This window comes from Aquarana catesbeiana, linkage group LG12 (genome assembly GCF_042186555.1).
Source record: "Aquarana catesbeiana isolate 2022-GZ linkage group LG12, ASM4218655v1, whole genome shotgun sequence".
Lineage (NCBI taxonomy): Eukaryota > Metazoa > Chordata > Amphibia > Anura > Ranidae > Aquarana > Aquarana catesbeiana.
Genome location: NC_133335.1, coordinates 214358598 through 214382257, shown reverse-complemented (window position 1 = coordinate 214382257; position 23660 = coordinate 214358598). Strand labels below are relative to the sequence as shown.

At 46.0% G+C, this 23660-nt stretch overlaps 1 protein-coding gene across 2 annotated transcripts in view; it reads left to right on the top strand.

Annotated features, from left to right (window-relative positions):
- The first annotated feature begins 2085 nt into the window (after positions 1-2085).
- RAB37 (RAB37, member RAS oncogene family) overlaps positions 2086-23660 on the top strand; it is an 89110-nt gene continuing 67535 nt past the window's right edge. Inside the window, exons 1-2 of one of the 2 annotated variants that reach the window (XM_073606654.1) lie at positions 2086-2392; positions 16725-16835. In XM_073606654.1, the coding sequence (XP_073462755.1) occupies positions 2333-2392; positions 16725-16835 (171 nt within the window). In that variant the 5' untranslated portion in view covers positions 2086-2332. The remainder of the gene's footprint in view (positions 2393-16724; positions 16836-23660) is intronic. The other variant, XM_073606652.1, reaches the window with a different exon arrangement.

Below are 23660 nucleotides of genomic sequence, written 5' to 3'. Positions count from 1 at the left end.
CCCCCACCCACTATGTTCTGGAAATTTTCAGTGAATTCCAGAAGACAGGGGGAGGTAACAGAGCCACAGCCTGTGAAGCAGTGTACAGCCTCCTAAACACAATCAAACCCTGCTATTCTGCCTACAGAGGAGCCAAATACATTTGCTCAACAATTAACAAACTATGAGGGTGCTACACATGTTATTGCATGCAATTTATGTGAGTTGTGACACCAGAGTGTACTTAAAGCCCCAGTCACATAAGGCGATTTGAAATTGCTGGCACTATCACTGCGATTCTGCCCACTAATCCAAATCGCTGTAAAACCTGCAACACACATTTGGGTGCCATTATCCTTGAAGTGGTTGTAAGCCCTTACATACACCCTGTGAATTTTTAAAGCTTGCTGAGGGTTCAGAGAAATATGGGTGGACAGCTGAAGTTATGTTCTGCAGAGCTTACCGAGGAGAGCTCTGAGAGCTGATTGGAGGAAGGAGACACACCCCCCTCCACACAGCACACGGGAACAGAGCTGAGGCTGTCAATCAGCTGGAGGTCCCTCCCCTGTCACCATTTTTCTCTTGGTGTCAGGAAAACTTGTCAGAAGTCACACATGCTGATAGCAAGGGAGGGAAGCAACAGACAGAAATGACCCTTAGAGCTCTGAATTGAGACACTGAATTGAAGTACACACTATAGAAGGATATGCTTTGTTTATATTTCATGTCTGAGGTTTACAACCATTTTCATTTTAAAGGGTCCCTAATTCTGCTTTGTGTTCTTCCAATGCACCCAAAGGTAACAGAGCGTGTATTCTGCCTTTACGGTGCACTGTGAGTCAGGTGCGCTTTTTTTGGCCATATATGTGCATTTGTGTGACATTGAAAATGGATTGCATGTTGTTAACATGGACTGTATGTTGTGTTAGGCAGCCCCATGGCACAAAAACGTTAATTTGAATATATTTTAAAATAGCCGCAAAGGATATAAATCCACCTTGTGTGCCCCAAATGCTTTTACAAACCCAGATATAGTTACATAGTTACATAGTTAGTAAGGTTGAATAAAGACACCAGTCCATCCAGAGTGAGTGTGGGTGCATGTCTACAATTGCCCTTATCCCTGTACATTGTGTCTCATTAAGATGCTCATCTATTATAGTATTATTTGTTTAAGGTAATACATCACACACTCACATCGGTCCCTACCTTCAAGGAGCCCACAATCCAAGGTCCTCAACTCACATTCATATACTAGGGCCAATTTTGGACAGAAGCCAATTAATCTACCAGTATGTCTTTAGAATGTGGGAGGAAACCCACGCAGGCACAGGGAGAATATGCAAGCTCAAGGCAGGTAGTGTCGTGGTTGGGATTCGAACCAGCGACGCTTTTTACTGCTAGGCGAGAGTGCTACCCATTACACCACTGTGCCAACCTTGCAAAATGGAATTGACATCATTACTGTGCCGTAGATAGCCTGTCCAGAGAGCAGAGCTGTGGGAGGGGCCCAGCAGGCTCCACCAACTATAGGCTGCCTGCAGAAAACTACAGGAGGGGCGGAAACAAGACCAGTCACTCTGCACAGGGAGAGAGAGCAGAGCTGTGGGAGGGACCCAGCAGGCTCCACCCACTACAGGCTGCCTGCAGAAAACTACAGGAGGGGGCGGAGACAAGACCAGTCACCCTGCACAAGGAAAGAGAGCAGCAGTCATTGGTCTTTATTACAGGAAGCTCCTGCACAGAGGTAAGGTTTCAGCACAGATCTGGGGGAAATACAGAAAGCACACCAAGATTCAAGGAAGAATACACATGATGAATGTATTTAGACAATATTTTCTCATCCTGGAGACCAGCTTTAAAATAAATGGGCTATCAACACAGGACAAACAGGTCTTAAATCATTTGTTTTAGCTCAGTGCGATGCATGGATCATTTGTATCTGTGCAACTTGGTGCGATTTATAGACGAGCGTTGAGGTTCATTGAAACACACCAAAAGTGGTGTTATTTTTGGGAAACAAGTTTAGGCTGATGTTATGTAACCGGTTTTAGTGGTAAAGCGATGTTCTTTAAATGCGAACTGTATACTGTATAAAATGATAATGAGGTGGGTGTACAGAGATGTGATTCCAGTCTGTCTTACCTCCCCCATCTCTGGCAATGCTGAGTTTATATAACAGTCAGATGGGGATAGCAGAGCTTCCTCTCACCTCCTCCTCCTACTGCTAACACAGAGACCAAGCCTTGTCTATGGTGACGAGAGGCGTGAAGAGCAGCGCAGACAGGTGACCTGTGTATGGAGCTGGTGGAGTCCACTATTCTACCAGACACACCGGAGAGAGAAGAGTACAATGGAGGAATTATCCGAAGGAAGGCAATGTTCCACCTACAACCAGGATCTCCAACACAAGGTATAATCTGTACATAGAGATCATAGACAGAGGAATATAAAGGTGTGACCATGCCAAGGTGTGTGCTGAAAACATGTGATGTCGGTCCTATCTATCTATCTATCTATCTATCTATCTATCTATCTATCTATCTATCTATCTATCTATCTATCTATCTATCTATCTATCATCTAACAATAAATCTAAATATAGACATCTATTGTTGATTAATCATCTATATATCCTCTATCCATTATCTATCATAATATTTATATAAATAGACATATATCATTGATTTATCATCTATTTAGCCTCTATTATCTATCTAGCTATTTTTCTATCCTTATATTTATCACTGATTGATCCATCTATCTAGATATCCCCATATCCAGCACTGATTTATTATCTATGTCTTTATTTCTTTCTTTGACATACAGTATATCATTTATGTATCATAGGTAGATACAGTTTATAGACAGACAGCTTATGGAAGGAAGAAAAAGAGAGAGAGAGAGAAAAGAGAGAGAAAAAGAAAGAAAGGAGAGAAAGAAAAAAGAAAGAGAGAAAAAGAGAGAGAGAAAGAAAGAAAGAAAGAAAGAAAGAAAGAAAGAAAGAAAGAAAGAAAGAAAGAAAGAAAGAAAGAAAGAAAAGACAGAAAGAGAGAGAGAGAGAAAAAGGAGAAAGAGAGAGAAAGAGAGAAATAAAAGAGAGAGAGGGAGAGAGAGAGAAAAAGCGAGAAAGAATGAAAGAGAGAGAGAGAAAGAAATAGAGAGAGACAAAGACAAAAGAAAGAGAGAGAGAAAGAGAGAAAGAAAAAGAGAGAGAAAAAAGAAAGTAAAAAAGGAGAGAAAGAAAGAAAGAAAGAAAGAAAGAAAGAAAGAGAGAGGGGGAGAGAACAAAAGAGTGAAAGAAAAGGAGAGAGAGGAAGAAAAAAAGAGTAAGAGAAGGAAAGAAAAAGAGAAAGAAAGAGAGAGAGAGAGAGAGAGAGAGAGAGAGAGAAATGAAGAAAGGAGAGAAAGAAAGAGAGTGTGAGAAAAAGAAAAAAAAAAGAAACAGAGAAAGAAAGAGAGAGAGAGAAAAATATATATCATTTATGTACCATAGATAGATAGATATATAGACGGACGGAGAAAGAAAGACATAGATAGATAGATAGATAGATAGATAGATAGATAGATAGATAGATAGAAAATAAAAAAACATTCCCATGATCTGTCTATCTAAAGAGACTTTACTTGGCAAAACTAACATTCACTTAGCTTAGTATATAGGGTGAACCAACATTCATTGTAATCATCCAATCAAGCACAAATAAAAATCCTGCCTTTCATGTTCCCTTGCACGTGTTTGGGTGAACACAGCGTCACCTTATGTACTTACCTATGCTGAGTGTACCTAGCAAATGAACCCCGCTGTGTGAATGAATATATATCTTGCCCAGCTTGTCATTAGACAAATATAAGAGATGCCATTTTCCTTATGAAAAATTCAGTGATGAAAAGTAAGAGGATCAGCTTGAAAGCCAGGCATGTAGCATTTTCATAAGGAGGTCAACCTATGTAGCCTTTGTATTTCTCTTGTGATAAGTTTATGTCACTATGTACCTGTGATCTTGCAGAAAATGATATAGGAGGCAGGCATCTCCTGCTATAGCCAAGTTAGGGGAGTGAATCTTCGACAGCATGGGCAGAGTAGAGAAGGGTTAGAATCTCTGTCTGGTCTTTATTGCTGCCTGTGAACCCCCCCCCCCCCCCCCCCCCCCGTTCCCATGATGAGACTTCCATGTAATTAGGACAGGAAGTGAGCAGAAACATCTCCAACTATGACACAGACAGCAAAGAAAACTACAACACTTCATGCAAAACTAAAAACATGATTGTGTTTCCGCCATAAAAGAATCCTAATGCATAGAAAACATGTTAAATGTACTTTAAAGCTGAACTCCGGGGCAGCTATAAAAGATGCAGATTAATACAGCTCTGTAGCTCTGTAATCATCACTACATTTTATATGTAATTTCTAAATACAAGCAGTATAAGTACCTAAATCTGGACTGGTATCAGCATTATAGCATTTTGCAGTCCCTTACAGCAGGAATGGGGTGTGAGAGAAAGAAGCAGCACAAAGAGCCAATCATAATATGTGCTAACAAAAAGTAAGCTGATAGGAAGAGAGAACTAAGTAATGAAGAGATGGGCTCATCAGTCTGCTGCTTCTCCTTTCACTGTCCTGTCACATGTTGGGGGCTCGTCCGGGATGACCTTGGCTGAATGATGTGACCAACAAACTGAGCACACATTGTAGCAGCAGAAAAAAGTACTGCAGGGAAAATCACTGAATTGATAGTGACTTTGGCAACAAAAGCTGTTTTGTTTTTCTAATTTTATCTTTTATTGGGGTTTTCATTTTTTTTCTTGTTACTTTAGGTTGGAGTTCTGCTTTAATGTAAGCAGTCCTTTACAATAATGTATTCCTATATGAATATCTTGGACAGCAGTGCTCTATTTCTCATTCTTGTTTCTTGGGTATTGGCTGTAAATTTTGCATTGCTGTTTGTTTTCTGCATCTCCCACCCACACCTACATCTGCTCTTAAGTGATCACTTTGCTGCCAATTAATCTAAGAATGTTTAGGAGGCTTTCATAGCACAATACGCAGTACTGCTCTAACACAACGCACAGTAGGCACAGCATATGAAGAAAATGAAGGGCCCATTTACATTTTTATGGTGTGTTATATGGCGTATCAATGTGCGTTTCATGAAGGCAGCCCATTGAAATGAATGTCCTGCTTACTTACCAGAATGTCCCAAAATCTGGAAGTGCCACAAAATTTTTAAAATGAACCATGGTGCATCACCATGCGTTGGAGCACGCTTCAGCACGTTCATTAGGGTGCTATTCAAAATGAAAGCCACTAAAAGGCAAAAATCTTTGCCGTCATCTTGGAAGATCTTTTGTCGGCACCCTCGTTTAACCACTTCAATACCGGGCATTTATACACCTTCCTGACCAGACCAATTTTCAGCTTTCAGCGCTGTCGCACTTTGAATGACAATTGCGCGGTCATGCTACACTGTACCCAAATAAAAATGTTTTCATTTTGTTCCCACAAATAGAGCTTTCTTTTGGTGGTATTTGATCACCTCTGGGATTTTTATTTTCTGCTAAACAAATAAAAAAAGACCGAAAATGTTGAAAAAAAAAATGTTTTTTCTTGTTTCAGTTACAAAACTTTGTAAATAAGTAAGTTTTCTCCTTCACTGATGGGCACTGATGGGGCTGCACTGACGGGCACTGTTAAGGCGGCACTGATGGGCACCGATGAGGTGGCACCAATGAGGTGGCACTGATGAGGTGGCATTAATGGGCACTGATGATGGCCACTAATATGCGGCACTGATGGGGCACTGATAGGCGGCACTGATGGGCACTGATAGGTGGCACTGATATGCTGCAAGGATGGGCTGATAGGCAGCATGAATGGGCACTGATAGGCGGCACGGATGGGCACGGATATGTGGCACGGATGGGCACTGATAGGCGGCACGGATGGGCAATGATAGGCGGCACGGATGGGCACTGATAGGTGGCACTGATGTACTATAATGTATTGTACTGATGGATGCCAATCAGTGCCAAACAATAATGCCTGCCAATCAGTGATGCCCATTGTGGGCACTGATTAGCATCCATTGTGGGCACTGATTGGCATCCATTGTGGGCACTGATTGGCATCCCTGGTGGTCTAGGGTGGCATACCTGGTAGTGAGCATCCCTGGTGGTCCCTGGTGGGCATCCTGGGGGGGGGACCCCACGCTGATAATCGATCAGCACAGACCCCCCCTGTCAGAGGAGCAGCCGATCCGCTCTCCTCTACTCGCATCTAACAGATGCGAGTGAGGAAAAACCGATCACTGTCTCTGCCTGTTTACATCGTGATCAGCCGTGATTGGACACGGCTGATCACGTGGTAAAGAGACTCCGTCAGAGACTCTTTACCTAGAATGGATTTGCAGACTGACACACCGCTACAACGATCGCCACGATGCGGGCGGCACGGATGGGCACGGATATGCGGCACGGATGGGCACTGATAGGCGGCACGGATGGGCAATGATAGGCGGCACGGATGGGCACTGATAGGTGGCACTGATGTACTATAATGTATTGTACTGATGGATGCCAATCAGTGCCAAACAATAATGCCTGCCAATCAGTGATGCCCATTGTGGGCACTGATTAGCATCCATTGTGGGCACTGATTGGCATCCATTGTGGGCACTGATTGGCATCCCTGGTGGTCTAGGGTGGCATACCTGGTAGTGGGCATCCCTGGTGGTCCCTGGTGGGCATCCTCGGGGGGGGACCCCACGCTGATAATCGATCAGCACAGACCCCCCCTGTCAGAGGAGCAGCCGATCCGCTCTCCTCTACTCGCATCTAACAGATGCGAGTGAGGAAAAACCGATCACCGTCTCTGCCTGTTTACATCGTGATCAGCCGTGATTGGACACGGCTGATCACGTGGTAAAGAGACTCCGTCAGAGACTCTTTACCTAGAATGGATTTGCAGACTGACACACCGCTACAACGATCGCCACGATGCGCGCCCCCCGGGGGCACGCGTCGGCTTAATAACCTGAAGACATCATATGACGTCCAGTCAGGATATTGAAACCACTTTGCCGCTGTCATTTTGCTATATGGCGGGCGACAAGTGGTTAAACACCAAAGTGTCAGCAGTAAAGTGTAAGGGTCCCTTTACAACTAAAGCCCCTTGCACATTTTAGTACGCCCGGGAGGGGTAGGTGCAGTGTCCAGCCCTCTGAAGGCAGCCTGGAAAAGTCTATGGCAGGCTGCAGCTGGATGGGGCTGAACACTATTCCGAGTTGTGCCCACATTTAGAGCCTTGTGGATTCAGGGACGAAGGTTCAGAATGTAGGTCTTCTGCATTCCAGACCTTCATAGTTACATATAGTTACATAGTCGGTAAGGTTGAAAAAAGACACCAGTCCATCCAGTTCAATCTGTTGTGCGTGCGTTTATGTCAATAGTAAATCCTATATCCCTGTATGTTGTGATCGTTAAGATACTCATCTTATTTTTTTTTTTAAACTATCGATGCTCTCTGCTGATACCACTGCTTGTGGAAGAGAATTCCACATTCTTACTGCTCTGAGAGTAAAGAACCCTCTATGTAGATTGCGGTTAAACCGCTTCTCTTCCAGTTTCAGTGGCCATGTGTTTTTTTAAACTCCCTTTCACTGAAATGTTTTTTTCCCTATGCTAGGGTCACCAGTACGGTATTTATACATCACTATCATATCCTCTCTCAAGTGTCTCTTCTCCAGAGAGAATAAGTTTAATGCTTGTAGCCTTTCAACATTGGTGAGATCCTCCAGTCCCTTTATTAGCTTTGTTGCCCTTCTCTGAACTCTTTCCAGTTCCTTCACATCCTTCTTGAGGACTGGTGTCCAGAACTGGACAGCATACTCAAGATGCGGATGGACCAGAGTCTTGTAGAGCGGGAGAATTATCGTTTTATTTCTGGAGTAAATCCCCCTTTTTTTTTCATCCAAAAAAAAAAACTTTTATGAAATGACTACTTCAGAAAACTAACAACTCAAACTGGATACAGCATACACAGTAAAAGTACATAACCATGTCAACATTACATCCATAATAAGTTCCAGTTGGTTTATCAACCAGCATTAATTCCAAGGAGCCTGTCCATGATCAGATCCACCAGGGCAATCAAGTCCTGGTACATCTAACCATGGGTCATACTTGCGCGGACACCCCCTATGCTGGTAAATAAGCCTTTCTATCTAAATTGTATTACCCACAGCAGCAACCCACTCTATAACCATGGGAGGGTTCTCCGATTTCCGATTTGAGGGGGGAGGAAGCGAGAGAGAGAGAGAGGGGGGAAGGGGAAGAGAGAGATAGGGGGTTAGAGAGAGAGGGGAGTGAGAGAGTAGAGGAAGAGATAGAGATTGGGAGGAAGAGATAGATGGGGAGAGATAGGGGGGTAAGAGAGAGAGAGGGGAGGAAAAGAGGGGGGAGAGTGGTGGGTGGAGAGAGGTGAGGGGAGAGAGAAGGGGAAGAGAGAAGGGGAAGAGAGAGAGGGCAGGAAGAGAGGGGGGAGAGTGGGGGGGGGGGGGAGAGAGGGGAGGAAGAGATAGAGGGAGAGAGATCAAATGGTTAATATCACATGTGATATTGTTTGTGATTTATATGATTAATATGTGTTAATGAGTATTGTCTTGTTTGTTGTTAGCGGTTGGAATATCTATCTATATTTAGACTGGGAGGAAGCGGTATATGACGAAAGCACTCAAGCAGAGTTTGGGACGTTTCCTTACACTACCAGCCGGCATATGAGAGGGGGTGGGGGGAGAAAGAGAGAGAGAGGGGTGGGGGAGGGAGAGAGAGGGGTGAGGGGGGAAGAGAGAGAGGGGGGGGGGGAGAGAGAGAGAAGGGGAAGAAAGAGAGAGAGGTGAAGAGAGAGAGAGATACATTTTAGGTTTAACTCTAGGCTGGTTGTTTGAGTCTCAGCCAGGTTTTTATTATTTTTGGTTAGTTTAATGTGTCTATGACTTGTGTTAACATGTATTGCATTATGGCAGCACATTCATTATGAGTAGAGGTGGGGGTGGGGGGAGAAAGAGAGAGAGAGAGAGGGGTGGGGTGAGAAAGAGTGAGTGGTGGGGGGGAGAAAGAGAAAGAGGGGGAAGAGAGAGAGGGGGGTGGGGGGAGAGAAGGAGGAGGACGAGAGAGAGAGGGGAGGAAGAGAGAGAGAGAGGGGAGGAAGAGGGGGAGGGGGCAGAAGAGAGAGAGGGGGTGTAGGGGAAGAGAGAGACAGGGGGTTAGAGAGAGAGGGGAGCGAGAGAGGAGTCGAAGAGATAGACATTGGGAGGAAGAGATAGAGGGGGGAGAGAGGGGGGAGGGGGGTAAGAGAGAGGGGGAGAGAGGGGAGGAAGAGAGAGGGGAGAGTGGGGGGGTGAGAAAGAGGGGAGGAGGGGGGGAGTGAGAGGGGGAGAGAGAGAGAAGGGGAGGAAAAGAGAGAGGAGGGTAGGGGAAGAGAGAGAGATCAAATGGTTAATATCACACGTGATATTGTGTGTGATTTATATGATTAATACGTGTTAATAAATCTTTGGAATATTTTAGAATTGTTATATATTGGCATTCCTATCAGTCGGCATATTTATTTATTTACATAACACATATAAATCACAAAAAAAATAAAAATAAAACAAAAATATAACAAAAAAAATATCAAATTAATAATATCACAAGCATCAACATATTTATTTATTTACATAACATATATAAATCACATAAAAAATATAAATAACAAAAAATATCATATAGTTAATATCACATGTGCTATTGTTTGTGATTTATATGTGTTACTAAATATTTGTAATTATTTAGAGTTGCTATATATTGGCATTCCTACCAGTCGGCATATTTATTAATTTACATATATGTATGTTAGAGAGAGAGAGAGAGAGAGAGAGAGAGAGAGAGAGAGAGAGAGAGAGAGAGAGAGAGAGGGGGGAGAGAGGGGGGGTGGTGGGGGAGAAAGAGAGAGAGGGGTTGGGGGGAGAGAGAGAGAGGTGGGTGGGGGGAGAGAGAGAAAGGGGGTGGGGGAGAGATAGATTGGTGGGGGGAGAAAGAGAAAGAGGGGAGGAGGAGAGGGGGGGGGAGAGACAGAGAGGGGAGGAAGAGAGAGAGGGGTAGGGGAAGAAAGAGAGAGATGGGGTAGGGAAAGAGAGAGACGGGGTTAGAGAGAGAGGGGAGAGAGAGAGGAGGGGAAGAGATAGAGATTGGGAGGAAGAGATAGAGGGGGGAGAGAGAGGGGGAGGGGGTAAGAAAGAGAGAGAAGGGGGGGAAGAGAGAGAAGAGAGAGAGGGGGGAGAGAGAGACAGAGAGGGGGAGGGGGAAGAGAGAGAGGGGGGAGGAAGAGAGAGAGAGAAGGGAAAGAAAGAGAGAGAGGTGAAGAGATAGAGAGAAATTTTAGGTTTAACTCTAGGCTGCTTGTTTGAGTCTCAGCCAGGTTTTTATTATTTTTGGTTAGTTTAATGTGTCTATGACTTGTTTTAACATGTATTGCATTATGGCAGCACATTCATTATGAGTAGGCTGCCAATGCACTGCAATAGATGAAAAAGTGCATTTCAAAATGCAGCACACCACACCGCATTGTGCACTGTATGCATTGTGGTGCGCTGCAGTGGGTCATGCTTTAGACTTACCTGGACTGAATGGCATTGCAATGCTCCTCAAGCAGAGAGGTGCTTTTGAATGCATTGTTGCCCAGTGTGTATTAGTGCATTCAATGTTACCACAATGTTATCACAATGTTACCACAATGCACAAGTGTGAATGGGCCTTTGGGGACCCATGTGGGAACTTACTGGGTCCCCTTTAACAGAGGTGCCTGATTGCATCAGCAACTGTGGTCACTATGTTGCTGAATCAATTGCTTATTATGATGTGTATGGCTGGCATAAAGATGGAACTCTGAATAATGGATGTGAGTGCACATTTGTGTTTAATATATTCTCACCATGCATCTGAGAAGAGCGTTTTAGAGCAAACCCAGATATCATTAAATATGGATATGCCCAGGACAGATCACCGGGGATTCAGATCGTGGCGCGGACCGACTTTCCGAGATGAGGAAGAGGGACACCTTATAGCAGAAAGTACCTCCCATTACACAGACCATGAAGAAATAATACACAGAAATGAAAAGCTAAATTTACAAATTATTATCCAAAAAAAGAATCAAAATCTCTGACAAATTCAAATTGGAATAGTTTTTGAATCAAATTCAAATAATTTTCAAATCGAATTTGAATTTCCAAAGAGGATAAAATTGAATATAAAATAAATTAAAAGAATATAATAGAATATAAAATAATAGAATAGAATAGAAAAAAATAGAATATAATAGAGTAAAACAGAACAGAATAAAAAAAATAAAAGAATAGAAAAAAAATAGAGTAAAACAGAACAATAGAAGAGAAATGAATATTCTGAAATTTGAATTTCAAATAATAGAATAAATTTGAATTTGAGGAGAATAGAAAAGAATAGAATAGAAAAAATAAGAATACAGTGAAACCTTGGATTGCGAGTAATGCGGTTAACGAGCGTTTCACAATACGAGATATTTAAAAAAAAAAATCCTGACTTGGTTTGCGAGCATTGTCTGGCAAGACGAGCAGGATTCAAGCCGCTGGGGTGTGCAGAACTGCACCTGGCCAGAGGTACGGGGGCACCAGTGACGATCAGAGACACGCGAGTGTTTCCGAGTGTCTCCGAAGTGTTTCCGTGTTTCTCCGAGTGTCTGGAGTGCCTCTGAGCGCCCCCGCACCTCTGGCCACATACAGTACTGCATACACTAGCAGTGACTATGGAACCAATTAACTGAATTTTCATTGATTCCTATTGGGAAACTCGCTTTGATATGTGAGTGCTTTGGATTACGCTCGTAATTCCAGGTACTACTTGTATAACCATTTTCCAAAATTTTAATAAATTAAATTTGAATTTGAATAGAATAGGAAATAATTTATTAGAATAGAATAGAAAATAAAAGAATAGAAGTGACTAGAATAGAAATGAATATAATAGAAAAAAACAATAGAATAGAATAGAAAGTATATAACCATCTTCCGGATTTCAAATTTAGAAAATAATAAATTTGAATTTGAATAGAATAGAAAAGAATATAATAAAAAATAAAATAATAGAATAGAAAATGATAGAATAGAATAGAAAAGAATAGAATAGAACAGTAAAAAATATAACAATATAACCGTTTTTCGAATTTTGAATTTTGAACAGAATACATTCGAAATGAATAGAAAAGAATAGAATAGAATAGAAAAGAAAAGAAAAGAAAAGATTAGAAAATAACACAGGGAGTACAAGGTGTCAGCAGGGCAGTGTACTGCGGGTCAGCAGGGCAGTGTACAGGGGGTAAGTAGGGAACTGTACAGTGGGTCAGCAGGGCAGTGTACAGGGGGTAAGTAGGGAACTGTACAGTGGGTCAGCAGGGTAGTGTACTGGGGGTCAGCAGGGCAGTGTACAGGGGGTCAGAGTAGGGCAGTGTACAGTGGGTAAGTAGGGAAGTGTATAGTGGGTCAGCAGGGCAGTGTACAGTAGATCAGCAGGGAAGTATACAGTGGGTCAGCAGGGCAGTATACCGTGGGTCACCAGGGCAGTGTAAGGGGGGTCAGCAGGGCAGTGTACAGGGAGTCAGCAGGGTAGTGTGCAGGGGACCAGCAGGGCAGTGTACAGGGGGCCAGCAGGGCAGTGTACAGGGGGTCAATAGGGCACAGGGGGGTCAGTAGAGCAGTGTACAGTTATTCAGCAGAGCAGTGTACAGTGGGTCAGTAGGGCAGTGTACAGTGGGTCAGCGGGGCAGTGTACAGTGGGACAGTAGGGCAGTGTACAGTGGGCCAGCATGGCAGTGTACAGTGGGTCAGCAGGGCAGTGTACAGTGGGTTGTAGGGCAGTGTACAGTGGGTCAGCAGAGCAGTGTACAGTGGGTCAGCAGGGCAGAGTACAGTGGGTCAGCAGAGCAGTGTACAGTGGGTAAGCAGAGCAGTGTACAGTGGGTCAGCAGAGCAGAGTACAGTGGGTCAGTAGAGCAGTGTACAGTGGGTCAGCAGGGCAGTGTACAGTGGGCCAGCATGGCCGTGTACAGTGGGTCAGCGGGGCAGTGTACAGTGGGTCAGCAGAACAGTGTACAGTGGGTCAGTAGGACAGTGTACAGTGGGTCAGCAGAGCAGTGTACAGTGGGTCAGTAGCGCAGAGTACAGTGGGTCAGCAGAGCAGTGTACAGTGGGTCAGCAGAGCAGTATACAGTGGGTCAGCAGAGCAGAGTACAGTGGGTCAGTAGAGCAGTGTACAGTGGGTCAGTAGAGCAGTGTACAGTGGGTCAGCAGGGCAGTGTACAGTGGGTCAGTAGGGCAGTGTACAGTGGGTCAGCAGGACAGTGTACAGTGGGTCAGTAGGGCAGTGTACAGTGGGTCAGCAGAGCAGTGTACAGTGGGTCAGTAGGGCAGAGTACAGTGGGTCAGCAGGGCAGTGTACAGTGGGTCAGCAGAGCAGAGTACAGTGGGTCAGTAGACCAGTGTACAGTGGATCAGTAGAGCAGTGTACAGTGGGTCAGCAGGGCAGTGTACAGTGGGTCAGCAGGGCAGTGTACCATGGGTCAGTAGGGCAGTGTACAGTGGGTCAGCAGGGCAGTGTACAGTGGGTCAGTAGGGCAGTGTACAGTGAGTCAGCAGGGCAGTGAACAGTGGGTCAGTAGGGCAGTGTACAGTGGGTCAGCAGAGCAGTGTACAGTGGGTCAGTAGGGCAGTGTACAGTTGGTCAGCAGGGCAGTGTACAGTGGGTCAGCACGGCAGTGTACAGTGGGTCAGTAGGGCAGTGTACAGTGGGCCAGCATGGCAGTGTACAGTGGGACAACAGGGCAGTGTACAGTGGGTCAGCAGAGCAGTGTACAGTCAGTCAGTAGGGCAGAGTACAGTGGGTCAGCAGAGCAGTGTACAATGGGTCAGCAGAGCAGTATACAGTGGATCAGTAGGGCAGTGTACAGTGGGTCAGTAGAGCAGTGTACAGTAGGTCAGCAGGGCAGTGTACAGTGGGTCAGCAGGGCAGTGTACAGTGGGTCAGCAGAGCAGAGTACAGTGGGTCAGTAGAGCAGTGTACAGTGGGTCAGTAGGGCAGTGTACAGTATGTCAGCAGGGCAGTGTACAGTGGGTCAGTAGGGCAGTGTACAGTGGGTCAGCAGAGCAGTGTACAGTGGGTCAGCAGAGCAGTGTACAGTGGGTCAGTAGGGCAGTGTACTGTGGGTCAGTAGGGCAGTGTACAGTGGGTCAGCAGAGCAGTATACAGTGGATCAGTAGGGCAGTGTACAGTGGGTCAGCAGAGCAGTGTACAGTGGGTCAGTAGGGCAGTGTACAGTGGGTCAGTAGGGCAGTGTACAGTGGGTCAGTAGGGCAGTGTACAATGGGCCAGCAGGGCAGTGTACAGTGGGTCAGCAGGGCAGTGTACAATGGGCCAGCAGGGCAGTGTACAGTGGGTCAGCAGGGCAGTGTACAGTGGGTCAGCAGAGCAGTGTACAGTGGGTCAGCAGAGCAGTGTACAGTGGGTCAGCAGGGCAGTGTACAGTGAGTCAGCAGGGCATTGTACAGTGGGCCAGCATGGCAGTGTACAGTGGGTCAGCAGAGCAGTGTACAGTGGGTCAGTAGGGCAGTGTACAGTGGGTCAGTAGGGCAGTGTACAATGGGTCAGCAGAGCAGTATACAGTGGATCAGTAGGGCAGTGTACAGTGGGTCAGTAGAGCAGTGTACAGTGGGTCAGCAGGGCAGTGTACAGTGGGTCAGTAGGGCAGTGTACAATGGGCCAGCAGGGCAGTGTACAGTGGGTCAGCAGGGCAGTGTACAGTGGGTCAGCAGAGCAGTGTACAGTGGGTCAGCAGAGCAGTGTACAGTGGGTCAACAGGGCAGTGTACAGTGAGTCAGCAGGGCATTGTACAGTGGGCCAGCATGGCAGTGTACAGTGGGACAACAGGGCAGTGTACAGTGGGTCAGTAGGGCAGTGTACAATAGGTCAGCAGAGCAGTATACAGTGGATCAGTAGGGCAGTGTACAGTGGGTCAGTAGAGCAGTGTACAGTGGGTCAGCAGGGCAGTGTACAGTGGGTCAGCAGGGCAGTGTACAGTGGGTCAGCAGAGCAGAGTACAGTGGGTCAGTAGAGCAGTGTACAGTGGGTCAGTAGGGCAGTGTACAGTATGTCAGCAGGGCAGTGTACAGTGGGTCAGTAGGGCAGTGTACAGTGGGCCAGCAGGGCAGTGTACAGTGGGTCAGTAGGGCAGTGTACAGTGGGTCAGCAGGGCAGTGTACGTTGGGTCAGTAGGGCAGTGTACAGTGAGTCAGCAGGGCAGTGTACAGTGGGTCAGCAGGGCAGTGTACAGAGGGCCAGCAGGGCAGTGTACAGTGGGTCAGTAGGGCCGTGTCAGCAGGATCTACCAGTCCTACTAAAGTTTTGCCTTTAGTAATACTTTGAAATGGTTGTAAACCTCAGACATGAAATATGAACAAAACATATTCCTCTGTACAGTGGGTCAGTAGGGCAGTGTACAGTGGGTCAGCAGGGCAGTGTACAGTGGGTCAGTAGGGCAGTGTACAATGGGCCAGCTGGGCAGTGTACAATGGGTCAGCAGGGCAGTGTACAGTGGGTCAGCAGAGCAGTGTACAGTGGGTCAGCAGAGCAGTGTACAGTGGGTCAACATGGCAGTGTACAGTGAGTCAGCAGGGCATTGTACAGTGGGCCAGCATGGCAGTGTACAGTGGGACAACAGGGCAGTGTACAGTGGGTCAGTAGGGCAGTGTACAGTGGGTCAGCAGGGCAGTGTACAGTGGGTCAGCAGGGCAGTGTACAGTGGGTCAGCAGAGCAGAGTACAGTGGGTCAGTAGAGCAGTGTACAGTGGGTCAGTAGGGCAGTGTAGAGTATGTCAGCAGGGCAGTGTACAGTGGGTCAGTAGGGCAATGTACAGTGGGCCAGTAGAGCAGTGTACAGTGGGTCAGTAGGGCAGTGTACAGTATGTCAGCAGGGCAGTGTACAGTGGGTCAGTAGGGCAGTGTACAGTGGGCCAGCAGGGCAGTGTACAGTGGGTCAGTAGGGCAGTGTACAGTGGGTCAGCAGGGCAGTGTACGTTGGGTCAGTAGGGCAGTGTACAGTGAGTCAGCAGGGCAGTGTACAGTGGGTCAGCAAGGCAGTGTACAGTGGGTCAGTAGGGCCGTGTCAGCAGGATCTACCAGTCCTACTAAAGTTTTGCCTTTAGTAATACTTTGAAATGGTTGTAAACCTTAGACATGAAATATGAACAAAGCATATTCCTCTGTAGTGTGTACTTGTCTCAACCCAGAGCACTGAGTGTTATTTATGTGCGTCTCATTCCTCTGCTATCTGGATGAGTCACTTCTGACAAGTTTTTTCTGATACCAAGATGTAAAAAGGTGACAGGGGAGGGAACTATAGCCTGTGATTGAAAGCCTCAGCTCTGTTCCTGTGTTATGTGTGGAGAAGGGGTGTGCCCCCCCCCCCAATCCTCAGACAAGCGTTATAAATTCTGGACTTTGAATGGATGTAGAGAGAAGAGAAAACGGCAGTTAAACAGGTACAACTTATGTAGGAGGGTTTGTTTCATCTCTGTGTATCACGTGAGGATAGTCACATCACATGGCATATGTAGGGGTTTACAACCAGTCTAATCATTGTGTTTTTAATGACCATCAACTTCTATGCTTTTCTGTAGACTATCCTGGTGGGAGACAGTTCTGTTGGGAAGACATCACTGCTTGTACAGTTTGACCAAGGCAAATTTCTCCCGGGGTCCTTCACTGCTACCGTGGGCATTGGATTTACGGTAAGAGTAAAGCTGGTCACAGATGTCCCAGTTGTTTGTATTGTGCTTTACATAGTAATGGACGATTGTAAATATGTATATACCATACCCAGTGCCGGGACAAGGTCATTCAGCACCCAAGGCAAAGATGCCAAACTGCACCCCCCCCCTCCCATATTTATGATGTGCAAGCTTAGGGAATCCTACACCCAGCAGTCACTCCTGTATGTCTGTGTACACCAGTGCCGAATTCTGCATACACTGCACTGGCAGGAAGGAGGGAGGGAAGAGAGAACACAGCCCGCGCTGCCTCCCGGCTCTCTCCTCCTCTGTTCACTGCTCCCCTCATTGGGCTGACAGGAGTAGTGCTGCCACTGTTACTACTCCTGTCAGCCTTGTAATAGAAGGAAGGCGCCCTTATTCATACAGTAAACCATTGCACCCAGGACAGCTTCTCCGCCTGCCCACCCCTTGTCCCAGCCCTGACCATACCTGTGAGATCTCCCTAGAAGCCAAAAATCACTCTCGTAGATGCCGCTACTGCAGTGATTGCCACTAGCATCCGGGTCCTGTGCCAAGCGGCTTCCCTTCTGCATTGTGAACGCAGGAGGTTGCTCACTTGGCACGCTCGCTATTATTCAGGGAATACTTTCCATTCTCCCCAAAAGTCCCCTATGTGATTTAATATTGTTGTGGCGGGTTCTTGATAATGAGACATCACGCCCCCTGATGTCTCACCTGCCCTCCATTGAAGCTAATAAAGCACAGGTCACGCTCCTTGGCTTCTTACCCAGCCACAGCAGCCAGGCAAAGTGACAGGCGGACCTGGAGGTGATGTAATGTACACTATATTGCCAAAAGTACTAGGACACGTGCCTTTGCACGGGTTGACGTCAGGACTCTGTGCAGGCCAGTCAAGTTCCTCCACCCCAAACTCACTTATCCATGTCTTTATGGACCTTTCTTTGCGCACTGGTGCGCAGTCATGTTGCAACAGGAAGGGGCCTTACTTTAATGGCATCCCAGTCTTAGTCCGTAGGGTTCAATATTGAGTTGGCCCACCCTTTGCAGATATAACAGCTTCAACTCTTCTGGGAAGGCTGTCCACAAGGTTTAGGAGTGTGTCTATGAGAATGTTTGATCATTCTTCCAGAAGAGCATTTGTGAGGTCAGGCACTGATGTGGACAAGAAGGCCTGGCTTGCAGTCTCTGCTCTAATTCATCACAAAGGTGTTCTATCGGGATGAGGTCAGGACTCTGTGCAGGCCAGTCAAGTTCCTCCACCCCAAACTGGCTCATCTATGTCTTTATGGACCTTGCTTTGTGCACTGTTGAGCAGTCATGTTAGAACAGGAAGGGGCCATCCCCAAACTGTTCCCACAAAGTTGGGAGCATGAAATTGTCCAAAATGTCTTGGTATGCTGACGCCTTAAGAGTTCCCTTCACTGGAACTAAGATTGAGTAGTCCATCAAATCTGCCCATTTATATATTTATTTGTTTACTTTTGTTTGTTTGTTTGTTTATTTTTTTAAATGTTTTATGTTCATTCTTTTATTTTTAGTTTGTTTATTATTTTTTAAATTTGTTATTCATTTTATTTGTTAACTTTTTTGTCTGAGTAGAGATCTATGTTTATCCCAAGCGTGTTTAAAACCATTTACTGTTGACCGTCTCACTACCTCTGTAAGAAATGTATTCCAAGCTACCCTTTCAGTAAAATAATACTTTCTAGAATTCGTTTTGAACTTTGCTCCAGTTAGTTTGAGGTCATGTCCCTGTGTTCTTGATTTTGGTTTCACAAAACTGCCCTCCTGAACCTTATTCACTCTCTCATGTATTTAGAGTTTCAATCATGTCTCCTCTTTCCCTTTTTTTCCTCCAGATTGTACATATTCATTTATTTTGTTTTGGATTAGGCTCCATTCACACTTGTGCGACTTATCATGCAAAGTTACATGACAAGTCATTCCCCGTGTTTTCCAATGATAAGCATTCATATATGTGCGACTTAAAGTTGTAGCAACTTCAAAGTAGCTCATGCACAACTTTGGTCCAACTTTCATGCAACTGGAGGTCCATTAACTTCAATGTTAACCCTCAGAAGTTGCATGAATGTTATACTATGCAACTTGTGTGCAACAATTGTCCATTATCACACTGGTCAAAGCCAAAGTCGTATCCAAGTTGCACCCATCCAAAGTTATGTCAAAGTTGCACCAAAGTTGCACTCCAAAGTCGGTGCAACTTTGGCGTTGTACAAGTGTGAATGGAGCCTAATTCATTAAAGAGGAGGTCCAGCCGGGGCGAAAAAAAAAATAAAAGTCAGCAGCTACAAATACTGTAGCTGCTGACTTTTAATAATAGGGCACTTACCTGTCCAGGGAGCCGGTGATGTCGGCACCCCAGCCGATCTTCGGATTGACTCCCGGGTGCTGCCGCCACCATTCCTGGTAAGGGAATCCAGCAGTGAAGCCTACTGCGCATGCGCGAAGTGCATTCTAATTGGCCTGACGGCAGGGGAAGGAGGAGGGGAGGCAAACTTCCGGGAGATCGGGCCGCGGACCGTCTCCCGGAAGTGGGGAAAAGGGGACCTGTCAAAAACAGGTTCCCCGTGCCCCCTTGAAAGGTGGCGCCGGAGGGGGGAGGAAGCATGTTAGCAGAAGATCCACTTTTGGGTGGAACTCCGCTTTAAGTAAATCATTTTGTTTCGTCATATTCATTATGTTAGAATTATTTGTTTTCAGAATTAATTTTATATATTCAGATTTGTTTTGTATATTCGTTGTTCCGAATCGATTCTTATTTTCAGGAGTTATTTCGGAAGATTGGCTATATTCCTTTTAACGTGTTCATTTGTTATTTTGAGCGATTACTTATGCACTCTGAGTCATCCCTGCTAGTCCAACCCACAAGAGAGAAATGGAATGAGCTGATTGGACGATATAGACTGGAGTAGCATGCATCCGCAAGTAACGTATGGAACTCAATGAATTTCGGATTCATTTATTATGTTATGATTCTGAGATTCTAATGGATTCATCTCCATCCAACCCAAACACAACACGTAGGAATCATCATCCTATTTCACGTTTAAACCCCTTTCACACTGGGGCGCTTTTCAGGTGTTTTTGCTCCAGAAATAGCACCTGTAAAGCGCCTCTCAAGCCACCCCAGTGTGAAATCTTGAGTGCTTTCACACTGGGGCGGTGCGCTTGCAGGACGGGAAAAAAAATCCTGCAAGCAGCATCTTTGGGGCGGTGTGGGAGCGGTGTATGCAGCGCTCCTCTATCGCCCCTGCCCATTGAAATGAATGGGCAGCGCTATCGAAGCGCTTGCAAAGCGCCCCGGCAGCACCGCAACATAGGCTTTAAAAACCCTTTCCTCAGCTGCTAGCGGGGATTAAAAAACCCTGCTAGCAGCTGAAAAGCGGCGCTAAAACCGCGGTTTAAGCGCTGCTAAAACTAGCAGCACTTTACCGCTACCGCCCACAACGCGCCAGTGTAAAAGGGCTCTTATACCTTACTGTATTTATTGCAATATATTTCCAATTTATGTAGTGCATGTTTTATAATAATGAAAAAGGTCAATGCAAAAATAATTGATTATGCAAGAGTCAAAAACTACCGCGCCGCTCTCATCCAAACACAGCAAATGGATCCAAATCAATTTGGATTGTTTGTTATGTTGTTATGTTATTTTGGATTCTTCAAACACTTTCAAAAACTATTGCATCATGTCATCCGAATGAAAAAAATGAAGACAAATTCATTTGTTGCTTTTGTTAGAATTTATTTTGGATTAGTTGAAATTCGTTACCACTATAATTCAGAGATTCGGATCCATCTGAATCTCCGAATAATGCATATTTTGTCTGAATTTTTACTCATAACTAAATAAATCGCACATGTTTATCAGAGAATGGCCGCTGGTCCCCGTCCCCTCCACCTGGCCACAGATGGGAGAGCAGACCCCGGAAACATGAAAGGGGGGTGGGGTGGGGCAAAAAGGGTGCAAGCGATCAGATTAAAGTGATACTAAAGTCTTGTTTTTTTTGTGATTAAAAATAACAAACATGTTATACTTACCTGCTCTGTGTAATGGTTTTGCACAGAGCAGCCCCGATCCTCTTCTTCTGGGGTCCCTTACCTCCCTCCTGCCCCCACCGCAAGCAGCTTGCTATGGGGGCACCCGAGCCGAGGCTCCGTGTCTGAATGGACTCAGCCCCACCCCCTCTCTCTCCTCATTGGCCCAATGACTTTGATTGACAGCAGCAGGAGCCAATGGTGCTCCGCTGCTGTCTCGGCCAATCAGGAGGGAGAGTCCCATGCAGCCAAGTCTTTTGTGGGCGGCTGCTGCACACAGAAGGTTTTTTTATCTTAGTGAATAGAATGCATTAAGATAAAAAAAACCTTCTGACTTTACACTTACTTTAAAGCCTTTCTAATAGAATTTTCTTGGTGAATTATTTTAAAGATCTATAGCCTGAGTTATCCCGCTGAGAGGCTGTCAAAGCTGACAGCCAATCATAGGTGCCGGAGGCATTTTCCATTTTGCAGCCGCACGTATACTAAACCCTTTCCCTCCTACGACCGGTGTTCTATAAGATTACCGCTACCCATCAGATTGTGTAACGGAAGTGACCTTGTTGACCAAAAAATACTTACCGCGCATGCGCTATGCGTTCCAACATGCGTTCCAGAGCGCTATGCGTTCCAAACACTTCATGATCTGACGGGTAGCGGTAATCTGATAGAACACCCATGCGGACATCTTACTACACCCAGCTACATCTTGAATTGCAGAGTAATTTTAGCAATAAAGTGAGCGTATATAAATAAATATAGTATATTGACATCTGTGATGCTGGTTTGATGTTACATTTTGAAGGAAGCTGGACGCCAGCAGTAGGAAGGTGGTGGAGGTCATGTTGGTACACCCCGCGCTAAACCTTTAGGCTTTAAAAATGTAATATTCAAACAGCATCACAGACGTCAATACTGTATACTATATTTATTTATATATGCTCCCTTTATTGTTAAAATTACTCTGAAATTCAAGATGTAGCTGGGTGTAGTAGGATGTCCGCTGCCACTGTTGTCAAACAATCTAATGGGCTCTGTTGGTAGTGAAGTGGAGAAGTGTGTGGAACGCATAGTGCGCCGCGGAATGCATGGTGGAATAGCGCATTAAGTATTTTTGGATGGATCCCCCCATGCACACATAGTCCTCTCTGTGGGTAGATCCCCTCCATGCACACATAGTCCTCTCTGTGGGTAGATCCCCTCCATGCACACATAGTCCTCTCTGTGGGTAGATCCCCTCCATGCACACATAGACCTCTCTGTAGGTAGATCCCCTCCATGCATACATAGTCCTCTCTGTAGGCAGATCCCCTCCATGCACACATAGTCCTCTCTGTGGGTAGATCCCCTCCATGCACACATAGACCTCTCTGTAGGTAGATCCCCTCCATGCACAAAGAGTCCTCTCTGTAGGCAGATCCCCTCCATGCACACATAGTCCTTTCTGTAGGTAGATCCCCGTCCATGTCTTCTCTGTAGGTAGATCCCCTCCATGCACAAAGTGTCCTCTCTGTAGGTAGATCCCCTCCATGCACACATAGTCCTTTCTGTAGGTAGATCCCCGTCCATGTCTTCTCTGTAGGTAGATCCCCTCCATGCACAAAGAGTCCTCTCTGTAGGTAGATCCCCTCCATGTCCTCTCTGTAGGCAGATCCCCTCCATGCACACATAGACCTCTCTGTAGGTAGATCCCCTCCATGTCCTCTCTGTAGGTAGATCCCCTCCGTGTCCTCTCTGTAGGCAGATCCCCTCCATGTCCTCTCTGTAGGCAGATCCCCTCCATGCATACATAGTCCTCTCTGTAGGTAGATCCCCTCCATGTCCTCTCTGTAGGCAGATCCCCTCCATGCACACATAGTCCTCTCTGTAGGTAGATCCCCTCCATGTCCTCTCTGTAGGTAGATCCCCTCCATGTCCTCTCTGTAGGCAGATCCCCTCCATGTCCTCTCTGTAGGCAGATCCCCTCCATGCACACATAGACCTCTCTGTAGGTAGATCCCCTCCATGCACACATAGACCTCTCTGTAGGTAGATCCCCTCCATGCACACATAGACCTCTCTGTAGGTAGATCCCCTCCATGTCCTCTCTGTAGGTAGATCCCCTCCATGCATACATAGTCCTCTCTGTAGGTAGATCCCCTCCATGCACACATAGTCCTCTCTGTAGGTAGATCCCCTCCATGCACAAAGAGTCCTCTCTTTAGGTAGATCCCCTCCATGCATACATAGTCCTCTCTGTAGGTAGATCCCCTCCATGCACACATAGTCCTCTCTGTAGGTAGATCCCCTCCATGCACAAAGAGTCCTCTCTGTAGGTAGATCCCCTCCATGCACACATAGTCCTCTCTGTAGGTAGATCCCCTCCATGCACACATAGTCCTCTCTGTAGGTAGATCCCCTCCATGCACAAAGAGTCCTCTCTGTAGGTAGATCCCCTCCATGCATACATAGTCCTCTCTGTAGGTAGATCCCCTCCATGCACACATAGTCCTCTCTGTAGGTAGATCCCCTCCATGCACAAAGAGTCCTCTCTTTAGGTAGATCCCCTCCATGCATACATAGTCCTCTCTGTAGGTAGATCCCCTCCATGCACACATAGTCCTCTCTGTAGGTAGATCCCCTCCATGCACAAAGAGTCCTCTCTGTAGGTAGATCCCCTCCATGCACACATAGTCCTCTCTGTAGGTAGATCCCCTCCATGCACACATAGTCCTCTCTGTAGGTAGATCCCCTCCATGCACAAAGAGTCCTCTCTGTAGGTAG